Source organism: Vulpes vulpes, chromosome 14, assembly GCF_048418805.1.
Source record: "Vulpes vulpes isolate BD-2025 chromosome 14, VulVul3, whole genome shotgun sequence".
In the NCBI taxonomy this organism is placed as follows: Eukaryota; Metazoa; Chordata; class Mammalia; order Carnivora; family Canidae; genus Vulpes; species Vulpes vulpes.
In genome coordinates, this window is record NC_132793.1 from 31,022,146 (window position 1) to 31,034,810 (window position 12,665).

The window sequence follows — 12,665 nt, forward strand, 5'->3', positions numbered from 1 at the left end:
GGCGGTGGTAATGCAGATGGGGAGGTCTGTAGGAGCAGTCACCCACCTAGATTAAAGGGCAAGAAGCAGGGTAACACGTAGGGGAGGGGCTGTGAAGAGTCCAGGCAGAGAGAAGAACAGTCACAAATGAGAGCCACACAGCAGCACCAGGAATTCTCTGAGAACTGCAGGCACCTGACTGGGGGTAGGGGCTGACGTAGTGAGGGTCGGGGCAGACCAGGGGCAAACACCCCACTTTGTGCCAGCAGGCAAGAGCGACCTTGCTCGGAAAGGACTGCTCTGAGGAAACTAGGGAAGCTGACCTGAAACCCAAACATTCTCACAAGGCACTCCAACAGGCTGTGGCCTGACTCCACTTGTTGTCTGTGCCTTGTTGACCCCGTTCTGCCGCCGTGTCGGCCCCAATGACCTGCCAGCCCAGGTCTCTGCACGCACCTTGGCCTCCATGGGGCCCCCCTCAGAACATCTAAGCAATCTGTACAGATGGACACTCTCCCTGCCTGTGGGCCTGACCATCTCCCCACAAGGCTGGAACTGCCCTGACAGCAGAAACTGGGGCGTTTTACTCATCATCGTGTCCCCAGCACCAACGTGCACACAAGCAGCTAATTAAGAAGTTAAAGCACTATTTACAAATGTTATTCTTTGAGAAGAATTTTATTAGACTAGAAATAAGTCTGTCATATTGATTGTAACTGCAAATTAGGGACAGGACTTTTTTTCGGGAGCGGGGGGGAGGGGTAAAGATTAAAAGCACTGGATAAAGAGGACAGAGTCAAACGTCCATGAATTTTCCAGACAAATCCCCCAGGTCTCAGGGGCTAGCAATCTTCCCTGGTGTCATCAGGAGAAATGTCTTTAATAAGTTTAATAATAAGTTTAAAAGAGGGGATGGGCCCTACAAGTAGCACCTGGAAGGTAGGAAATGTTACCTCCCTGGAACTGAATCATTTAATGAAAATGAGTAAAGCAATACAGTCAACACAGAAAGTGCATTCTGTGCCTGGCTTCCTCCATCTACCAGAAAGCAATCCAGTTCATGCAAAATCTTTCATTGTTAGATAAATATTTACTTGAGTCTAAATGGCAGCACAATTTTAAAATAATCTCTAAGAAACAGAACAGGTTTTGGTTCAAGGAGCCGTAGTTTCAAAATTGAATCTGCGAGCAGGAATGTGTACCCTAAGTCCCTTAAGGAAAAGCAAAACAGTTTGTCAAAGGAAACTCTAACTGGTAACATTTTCCTATTGTTTCTCTTATGTATGTTCTATCAGCTGCACTATCTGGAAACTAGCTTGAATCTCCTAAGATTAAACACACCCTCCTACAGCCATCACTCTCCCACGTCACATCCAAGGATGACATTAATTGAACGATGTTATCTACTATTCAGGCCACATTTAAATGCATCCATGTATTAATCAAAGTGCTTACACCTGCCCCTGCTCCCCCAAATCCAATCAGAGTTTCTATATTGCATTTGGGTGTCTTGTGTCACATTCAGACCCAGGCTTAAACACTTCTGGCAAGGAGACTGTTCGGGTGCCACGCACTTCTTCAAGCATCCCATCAGGACGCCTGCCCGGGACATCAGGTGCCCCACTGTGGGAATATTACACTCCCACCAGCTTACTAACATTCTTACATAGCAGGATTAAGAACTACAATTTTTCCATTTGGTCATTCCATCCACATTAAACCAGTAGCCTTTCATAAAGGAGTTTTTTTTTGTTCAACCTTATCTCCTTCTTTTACTGTTTTGAACGTCATTGTAGATGCAGGAATTCCTTTTTCATTCAGTTTTATAATCCACTTTTATGATGATTCTTCTTAATAGACTGTCCCAAACTTGCCCAAAGCAGCCTGTTCAAGCAGGTTCCCCTTCTTTATGACGTGACTCTCCCCCCACCCACCACAGGTGGGTCTTTGTTATTCTTCCAGCAAGTCTTTGTTTTCTGCACAAGATGCTCCAGGGTCAACCTGCACTTTTCTCAGTCCTGGCCTTGGAGTCTACTCCTGGAGGAAGGCCAGGTTCATTTTAGTGCAGAGCAGGATTCAGAAACCAAGATCAAATACCAGGTGGTCTCACTGTTCCTGTTCCTGGAGTGGCATTTAGTTAGTGAACAGAGCTAGGATTCATTTGTGAATCATGGGATGATAACGACACCTCTAGCTCAGTCTAATACCCCTGAATTACCTTTCTTTCCGTATTTGTATCTCTCCTTTTGCTACATTGACTGTCCCAATTTCCATCATCATCAACATACTATTCATTTGTTTTATCCTATTACATCATAGCACAGTCCCAGAATTACACCAAAATCACTACTAATAAGACTAAGATAATTAAGCCTATTAAGATTTCTATTTTGTCCTTAGAATAAATCCCATTCAGGGCATGTAAAGCACTATGTTCTGAAGTCTGTGAATGAATTCTGTATGGTTAGCAATTTGACATATAGCTAGGCTCTCATGTTTCTGTAATTCAATTTCAGGATTTGCTCTTCATCCTTTTAGACTTTATGTTTTGAATATGTTGAATATTTGTATAGTTTAAAAAATCAAACCAGATAGAGAGCTGTACCAGGAAAGTCTCACTACCATCCCACCCATCGCCCCATTCCCAGCTACTCACTATAGTTAATCATTTTCCTTAATTCCTCATTTATCCTTATTCCTTCATGTGTGCACTCACTTTTTTTTTTTTTAAACAATTTATTTCAACATATCCTGGAACCTATCCTATACTAGTTCAGAGGCCTTTCCCATTCTTTCTCAGGCTGCACGGGACTATAATGTGTAATATACATATAGCAGCCAGTCTCCTACAGATGGGCATTTAAGTTGTTAAATATTTTGCTGGTAGAGATTATATGGCAATTAGTAAGTTTTGGGGCATTATATTGCATTTGTGGGAGTGTATCTTCAGAGTAAATTTCTGTAAGTGGGACTGCTGGATCAAATGGTTAAATGCATATGTACTCAAGATATTGTAACATTCTTTAGAAGGGTTGAACTATTTTCACTCTTGGCAGCAATGTATAAAAATGCCTGTTCTCACAGAGTCTCGCCATCAGAGTGGCTTGGCTCATCAAAATTTTTACCTTTTTGTGAATCTGACAAATATGAGAAATGGTATCTCAAAGGCAGCTTTAGTTTATATTCTGTTATTATAAATTGACATGTTCTTACATATGAAGAAGGACTATTATATAACTCCCGTGATCTGTTCATGTCTTCTACTTATTCTATATAATTTTTGGTATCTTTTTAAAATACTTCAAGAGTATTACAAATGTTGGACTTTATCTCTGATACCTGACAAATACTTTCTCCAGTTTGTCATTTTTTTTTAAAGATTTTATTTATTTATTCATGAGAGACAGACAGGCAAAGACACAGGCAGAAAGAAAGCAGGCTCCATGCAGGGAGCCCGATGTGGGACTCGATCCCGGAACTCCAGGATCACACCCTGAGCCAAAAAGATAGATGCTCAACCACTGAGCCACCCAGGCATCCCTAGTTTGTCATTTTTGGTCATGGTATATTTTTACAATATAAAGTTTAAAATTTTTAAAGTTTTAAAGTCATCAGATTTACGATCCTTTTATTGTTTCTGGGGTTTGAGTCCTAGTTTAAAAGTCTTTCCAGGGGCTCCCGGGTGGCTCAGTGGTTGGGCGTCTGCCTTCAGCTCTGGTCATGATCTCGGGGTCCTGGAATCGAGTCCTGCATCAGGCTCCCCGCAGGAGGCCTGTTTCTCCCTCTGCCTATGTCTCTGCCTCTGTCTCTCATGAATAAATAAATAAAATGTTTAAAATTTTTTTTAAAAAAGGCTTTCCCTACTTCTAGGTTATAAAAGAATTTACCCTTGTATTATTCTAATAGTTACAGTTTCATGATTCTTGCACTTGGATTTCTAATGCATTCTGAGTTGATTCAAAAAAAAAAAAAAAAAACCTCACTAAAGACAAGTGTAACCTTTTATCTTCAAGTTCATGCTATTCTGGTTTTACAGGCAAATGCAAAAATTAGATGAACTATCAGCACTTCCAATTACAGAGTCTTGGAGATCCTTGGCGGGAAGCAGCCAACCAGCTTCCCTCCCAAGCCACAGCTCACAGCCAGAGGCTTTGTCCAGACAGAGTACAGGAATTTAGGAGGGCTAGTTGGATGCAATTTTGATAACCTCTTTGTCAAGCATAATAGTATCAACTATTTCCAGTAAAGGGTTTGTTAGCCTAAAACACTTTTATGGAGAACTGAACTCATTAACCCCACATGTACTAAGAGGACTCTGCCAGTCTCCTCCCTGGGAACATCAGAAATACTCACAGAGAAACAGCATGTCAACCGAAGGAGAAATCACCTGGAAAAGCTGGTGCTCAAGGAGCTAACCTTGAACAGTCTCAGCTAAGAGGTGGTGGTGGGTGCTCAGGCCACAGGAGAAGCTAGATAAAGACCTAACCATTTTCTGTTCACCTGAAACAAATTCAGGGGCCCACCTTGGTCAGGGGATGCTGGTAGTGTGGTGAGCAGTGCACTCAGCCACCTGCTACATGCATCAAGGACATGCTGCTCTGCCAGACAGCCCAGCCCTTGCCCACTGCACTCCTGCCTCACCTGCACCCACCTGCCTCTTTCCCTTTCAGAAGGTGCACTAAAATAATAAGCCAACAGGCAGGTGTGGACAGGTTCCAAGCATTATCTCATTCGATGCTAACAATTTCATCATTATTAATCACCATTTTACAGATGAGGGAAGGGGGCTTTGAGAGACCAGATAGCTTGTGCAGTCACAAGGCTGGAAAACTGGGAGAGGCATGATGCCAGCTGAGGCCAAAGCTCTCCAATACGGCTGGTTAGGGGACTAAGGCAAAGTTCCCTCCAAGGTCATTACCTCCAAGTTCTTACAAGCTTCCAGTTCTGTAACATAGCACCCAAAATTTGAGTTAAATGGACAGTAATTTTTTTTTATTTAGGGAAAAAAACCTGCCACCTGGTACTGTGTGTGGCTTCATGGACAGACTATCATCCCTATGATAATTTTGGCAAACCCACTGACCCTGAATCTAAATGTACCTCTGGTTCCATCCCCTAGTTTACAACAGAGAAGAGAGATTGTGGAGAAAAAAAAAAATCAAATACCATCCTGAGGACACAATCTGACAAATTCAGGCCACTGGATGCTCAACAAGACAATGGCCTGGGCACCTTAGGAAGGCAACACTATGGAGGAAAGATGTGAGAATAGCTCATTATTAAGAGATCAGAGAGACATAATAAACAAATATACCACATGACCTTGGTTGCATCCGGGTTCAGCAAAGTGGGAGGAACAGCTAAGGAAGATATTTCAGGGACAACCCGGGATATTAGATAACCTGCATGTTAGATGATACGGTAGAACGACAATATTCTCAGGTGTGGTAAATGGTTACACAAGGGACCCTCAGTCCTAATAGAGTATTATGGGTGAGCCAACATGCCATCTACAACTTTACTCTCAAGTGGTTCAAAAAACTGCATGTATGCCCCAAAAGCATATACAGAAACAGAATGCAGGAGACAGCCCAATCACCCCCACTGCTTCCCTCTACCCTCATAAGTTTCACGAGTTCAAAGCCCCAGACCTGAAAGCTGGAGGTATCCTACAGCCACCCCTGTACTCAGCAAGCACATACCACATACAGGCCCCAAGAACTCAGGAAGGTGAGAGACAGGGGAGTGCCCTCTTCAGGACAGACAAGGTTAGAGAATGGGTTGCCACACCAGCTACTATGACTCCCTCAGTCCAATTCCTACCATTTCTCAGCAAAGAAAAGCTGTGTATGCCTGCAGCAGGCCTGTGATGAACAGGAGGGGTTCCTCTGGGAAGGGTACACCCTACCTGCAGTCTTTTCTTTTGTGGGAGAGCTCAGAGTGAGGTCTCCCAGTCTTTTGTCCCAGGCGTCTCTTGAGGAACCCCCGACATGGCACCTGCCATGCCTCCGGGGAAGTGGAGAAGGGTGGGTGTGGCAGATAAGGGGCAGGGTTCAAGGGTCCTCCTTCACCCCCAGCTCTGCACTGACACCTGGGAGTGAGGTGGTAGGACTCTGAGAAGTTCAGAGATATACCAACACTTGGCGTCTGTTTTAAGAGGCAACAGCAGCCAAGGTGATGCATCAGCTGAGTCCTCCCCAAAGCTAGGGGAGGCAATACTGCTGCCAGCTGGCTAACACTGGAATGGGGGTGGGGGTACATGGGGGAATCTGAACAAACTTGCCCTGATTTCTTAGGATTTCAAAGCTTTGCATTAATTCTCGGAACACGCCTGAGGAATTCCTGGGATTGACATCACAAACTAACCAAAATGAGAATTGTTGAAACCTCACTTGAGAAAACTCAGCAATAAAGACCTTGCTGAAAGCAAAGTGCATGGGGTCAAGGTCAAAGGGCAAGTGGGGAGGAGGGAGGTGGTAGCAGCAGCCTTTGCAGAACTTTTGCCCCCAGCAGGCAGAGGCTCTGGGAAGCACTAAAGCCACAGCAGTCACACAGTGTCAGGGGCTGAGACCCACAACTACTATTTCAAAAACAGTCATAGTCCCTGGAGGAAAGGACACTACTTCGTGCAGGGGCAGGTGTGCAGTGAAGGGAGAAGGGTCTGCAGCACACATGGGGTGGCCTCAACCAGCCCACCGGGGGTAACGCCCCCAAAGGAAACTTCATGATGTAGCACCCCAAAGCTGGTGCTCCTAGCTCATGCCCAGTTCTGTGGAAGCACACATCTGCTTCATTGCCATTGTTTCCCTGCCAATTATGGTTATTTTAATGGAATGAAACAGGCTTCCAGGAACAGCACCCCACTCTTCAGCAGGGTGCCCACATGAAATGAGGAGGGATGACCTGGGCACAGCCCACAGGTCAGGGAAGTTGACACTTCCCTCCCTCTTCTGCTGTAGACCTGTGGTCCTCCCAGCTTCCTCAAAGGAAAGGGCCCACTCCTCACAGGTAGAGACCACAGCAGGTCTTTAGGTTCCAAGCACCCACCGCATCCAGTGCAATGGAGTACTGGGTACTCAGTAGGAGGTGGGGAAAATACGTAAAGAAACTACAGAACTCAGACACTACATGATCTGAAATCATGACAGCTGAACACAAAATTCCTTTTGCTACTGTAAGCCTAAAGAAATGGGCACTAAACTGCAAACAGACATGCATGCACACACACACATACACACACACACAGGCCACCTACCATCCTTACAGTTATGACACTGGGAATAAACCCCTCTCCCCACTCCCTCAGGCCTCCCTCCTACATGGTCCCAACCTGGCCATCCCTTCTGCCCCAACTGCTCGATCTATTTGATTCTATTGTGATCAGGAAGCAAAAACACAAGTCTGTTCAAGTCTGTTATGGTGGTAATTCACAGCCTATGATGAGGTCCACGTTAGCATCCAGCAGAACTAGAGGAATTTCTATGTGACTCTTACTCATACTCAACTTCTCAAACGTAAGCACGTAATAGAAGCTTGCAATAATCTATATGCACAATAATGGCAAAATGTCATCGACAGGACACCTTCAGAAGACCAGCTTCTCATTTTTCACAAATGGAAATAGAGCTTAGGAGGTCATCTGCCCAAGGCCAGAGGGCTGAGTAGGTCCCTCTCACTTCCTGGGCTCTCTGCAACCCTCATGTATGAAGGGAAAAGAAACCATTATTGACCACATGCCTTCAGCTAATGCTTTACACTGGGTACTTAGGTTCTGACCCCCTATGGGATTATAGTTTTTCATTAAAATATCCAACTTGACTTTTTAAAAATACATCATTACCTTTATTGTTGCAATCCTAAATTAGTCTTCCTTAAAACAGTATTTCATTTTTACTGTTTATTCATAATTAAAGCAACATTACTACACTGCCAAATTAACCATACCCAATACCTAACACACGCATCATGACTCTATCTGAGCCAGCACCGGCAAAGCAGGCAGCTCTGGCAACATCGACTTGGTGAGCCTTTGGAACAGACCCTGGGACACGCACCCGCTTCCCCATCCCGAGTAGGAGCCAGGTGTTCAGAGCATCATGGATGGGTCCTCACTCTGAGATCTGACCGCCAGCCTTGCTCTGCTGGAAATACTGGAGGAGGGGGTGTGCAGGGGAGGCAGTGAGGTATCTGGCCACTCTTGGGATTTCTGCTCTTCTCTCACTCAACCTACAGGAAGCGAGCCAGCGGCACAGTAGGTGGTTCCACTGGAGAGGGGAGCCCTGCCCAATGGGGCCCAGTGGAAGGAGGGGAAGAGCAGGGGTTAGGGAATTCAGAGCTCTACTGGAAAGGGTGAAGGGTGGGGAGATGGAACACGGGAATAACCAGGTGCAGCAAACCAACCCCAGAGGTGGTGACTACCCAGGCAGGGAGGGGAGTGCCCCTCATCCACTTCACCATCTTGGTTCACCCGTGCTCAGTAGTCCCTCAAATATACGGTGGACAAATACTGAAAAGAATTTATCAATAAGAGCTTGAGGCTTTGCAGAGTTGGAATCCACAACACTGGAAGCAAGGATCCCAGGCAAGAAAAAAGTGCTGTTGGCACAGAGAAGGAGAGCAAGAGTTAGCTCAGTGCAAGAAGGGCTAGGAACCCAAGAGGGGTGACATGTGGGCTGCTCTGCCACACTCCCCAGCCCCAAAGGCAGCTGCTCAAATTCATTCAATCATATCCTTTAATCAAAACACTCAAGGTACACTAATGTTTTTCTTTCCATCTTAGGATCAAAAGCAGGAAGGGACTTCTAGAATGCAGGATACAGCTGAACTCATCACTCAATCCCCCCCCCCCCCCCCACACACACACTCTCTCTCTCTCACTCTGCCTCCATCCATCCGTCTCTCCCCACCACCTTCTCGCTAGCTACCATCCCACACAGGGACTATCACCTCTAACATCCTCATTCCTATTTCCCCTCCCTAATCCTTGCACGGATCCCCACTGCCTTTCTCTTAGATATCCCTTGTCCCCTGAATCTGGCCCATCACCCCCTCTACACTGCACCCAGGTAATGTCTCTCAAGGCAAAGCCCCAGTAGTGAGTGTCTTGCCAACAAAGCCCTAGCAAGTTCCCCTGCCCCGTCCCAAGGCCCAAGCATCAGAGACTGGCCCACAGCCTGTCCTCCGGTGGAGGGAGAGGACTCAGAAGGCTGACTTACTGCCTTTGCCCTTGCCCTTCCCAGGACAGAAAATGTTCTTTCAACCCTCCTGGGCCAGGAGCCTATTCTGAGTCTTCAAGACCTATCTCACATGCTGTCACCTTCCCTGGACTCTCCCTTCAAATCCCCAGGACATCACTGTAAAGGGTGCAGGTGGCTGCCCTTTCTGCTCCACAGCACATGCTCACTTCAACACCTCCACAACTGGCACAGTCACCCAGTACCTTACTGGGTGTTCGCTACGAATCCGTGGGAGGTCAGGAGTTTTCTCCCCCTCTTTTCCCAGGTTAAAAGTATGGACACCACCACACACAGCCACAGAAAATCCACATCCCAAGACAAAAACCACACGGAAGCCTGCCCCACATCATCCTGCCCCAGCAGCACGTATTCACTAATGTGGTTGGCAGACGTACACCCACTTCCCAATTTATAGCTAAGCAAATGGCCATACCACAGTGGGGATGGGACCCGCTGCTTCTCACACAAGGACACAAGTGGGGCTTCCCTGATACGCCCCTCGAAACAGAGCAAAGAAAGCTATACTCACCAAGCCCCTTGGGTAACACACGTACTCACATTGCACACACAAACGTCTGCACGTGCATACACACTGCAGCTCTGCATGCTGGGTCTTTGAGACATTCCAGCAGGTATTTCAAATCCCTCTCCTGTTCTTTCTCTGCTCAACTGCTGGGGGCGGCGGTGGGGGGGCATGGCCGTGGGGTTGAAGTGCACAGATCCAAGCTGCTCTGTTTAGGTCTCTCATGCCCTGAGAATGGGCAAGAGGGTCCTGAATGAGTGCCCTCCCATAAATGAGGGTCCTCACCCAAAGACCCCAACCTTCCCTTCTATGTCACCAGCACAGTTGCCTGTGGCTGCCAGGCTCAACGTCAGTCAGGATTAGCCTCCTTGGCATGAGACCAGGGCAGAGCAGCCAACTGTCCATTTTTTACCACAAAACAGACATATGCATTCCCTCTGCTCTTCAGATCGACCAGCAATTCTCAACTGTGAGCACTGCCCAATTTATAGATGGTTTATGCTACAAGCTCCCCAGTGCATCAACAGTTTAGAAAAAGAACAACTCCCCCCCCCCCCCCCCACCCCAAGAGAACCAGTGGACTGTGTACCAGGTAAGGCTCCAGAGTCAGTCAACAAAAGCTTTTTAAATACACTCTGGGCTTGAAATGTAGAGCCTCAAATGCTTTATCAAAAGACTGAAAGATGTTCCCAGCCAGATTTCCCTACCTGGCTCTGAGACAATAACTCAAGTCCTCTGTGGAATGTCCAGAATGCATTCCCTCCCCACAGCAGGTCAATGACACCCTGCTCCTCCCCTCACAGATCCTCTAAGGAGATTCACCCTCTGAGGTAAGGGATGTGCTCAGAGTAACAGCTACAGGCAGTCCTGCAGGGGCAGAACTCCTGCCCTCAAACTGCTGGGCAGCCCCCCAGCCTTCCATCCATCAGCAGACCTGCCAGGGAGCTACCCCATCACCTCCCAGGCTGGTGCCGGCACTGCCAACCAGAATGCCTCAGCACTACTCACAGCCCTTCCGGAACTTCTCCTGGCCCAAGTAAGGGCAGCCCTCCTGAGGTCCCTGAGGACTCTTACTCCTCAGAGTAGTCCATGATTCCCAAGCTGCCTTCTGTGACTTCTCCCTCTTGTTCCCCCAGCAGGAAAGGCAGAAGCCTCCTCAGGCTGTCTCTAATGGGGCAAGGGACAGAACTCTCTCAAGTGTCCTCTGCTGCCCCCTCTCCTGGGGACAGTCCCGCCTCAGCAGTCTCCACACCATGAGCAGAGCTGGGGACAAAGAAGGAGGCTGTACTGTGAAGAGGGTGAAGAGGAGAAAGGAGAGGAACGAGAAGCCTGCAGGAGGAGGCAGGCCAGGACGGATCTAGGTGGACAAGCCAGAGCAGAGCCCTGGCACTAATGAGGGGAGCACAATCCAGTGGGAAAAGACATGACAACAAAAAAGGACAAAATGGCATAAGAGCCACACTAGGAGACTATACATAAGATATATGTGCGGGGATTCAGGGGAGGCCATGACAGCAGCCTTGGGGAGACAGGGATACTTCACAGAGCAGGAGGGACAAGGTGGGAGGACAGGCAGGGTTTACCAGTTGCTAAGGGAGCACAAGTACAGGAGGTTCCAACAGCAGGCTCGGGGAGGAACTCTGCCCAGGGTGAGTGTGGGGCTCAGAGGTGGGCCCCACCCAGGGGATGGTGGGACACAGCAAGGGAGAAGCCTACAGGGTGGGGCGGGCAGACAGATTTTGGAACAGAGAGTGGGGTTGCTGCCCAGCAGCACAGAGGAAGACACAATGTTAGCAAGACTGCCTGGGGGAGATGGTGTCCCCACAGAGCAGAGAGGAGAGAACCCATGGGGCATGAGTGGAGCGCCTCCAGATCTGAGCTAAAGGAAGGGGGACAGGAAGGGGATCCTGGAGAGAATGAGACTTGCCCACTGGGAATCTGGACGGAGATGAGAGTGAGTCTGAGTCTCCAGCTTACACACCTGAGTGGGAGGCTGATCCCTCCACCAAGGAAACCAACACAAGGTTGGGGGGTGGGGGGCAGTGGCCACTAGGACACCCCCCTGCGAGCTCCAGCCAGTTCTACCGAGCAGCCCTGGGTGAGTGACCTGGCTCCATGCCTCAGGGGGCTTTAGTATCCCAATTCAGCATCCCAATCTCACCTGCATCCAAACGTTGTCTGCAGTAAGGTTGTAATTCCCACACAGAAGAAAATGGTCCCGATGAGCTGGCTAGTGGCCCACTGGTCATACCCCACACACATGGCGTCGGCCAGCAAAAAGGGCACGGCAATGGTGCCACTGAAGCACGTCAGGTAGTGCTGTGGATGAAGGAGGTGGTCAGGAAGACAGGAAACCCTTTGTCTCTGATTCTAACTGAACTGCCCCCCACCCCAACCCCGCACCCCACCATTATTTTTTAAAAATGGTCCACCAGAAGGATCTCTGGTTCTTGGGGCACACAAGCATACCCTGTGCCAAATCCTCTTTCTTCTTTAGTGTTTCTCCTTTCTGGTATGTTTTCCTGTCTTTCAGCTCACCTGAGTTCAGGCCTGCACAGGTGAGGTTTTATTTACATAACTCTGGCTGGGAATATCTGCTTTGTTCAGATGCTTTTGTAGCATCAATTGCTAAAATCTGAGATCTTTTTCCTTTAATCTGTTGACATGAATTTTATTTCATGGAACCATTGTTGAAACAAACCCTAGTTAGTCTCACTAGTTTTTTCTTCCGGGATTTGTCAATATTTTATGTGGAATTCTACATCTATATTCTTGAGACAATCAACCGGCCTTTTTTTTTTTTATTCTCTCAGGTCTGTGGATTAAAGTTACACATGCTTCATTGCTCAAGGTGTTTTCCATCTTTTTAAGGGTCTGGCATTGTTTACCATCAGAGAAGGGTTATGGGTGTATGGTAGCTGTGGGAA

At 47.5% G+C, this 12,665-nt stretch overlaps 1 protein-coding gene across 26 annotated transcripts in view; it reads right to left on the reverse strand.

Moving 5' to 3' along the window:
• Positions 1-12,665, reverse strand: part of SLC23A2 (solute carrier family 23 member 2) — a 135,197-nt gene that overhangs the window by 36,430 nt on the left and 86,102 nt on the right. For all 26 annotated transcript variants that reach the window (XM_072736326.1, XM_072736310.1, XM_072736307.1 and 23 more), the window contains one exon: positions 11,900-12,057. In XM_072736326.1, the coding sequence (XP_072592427.1) occupies positions 11,900-12,057 (158 nt within the window). The remainder of the gene's footprint in view (positions 1-11,899; positions 12,058-12,665) is intronic.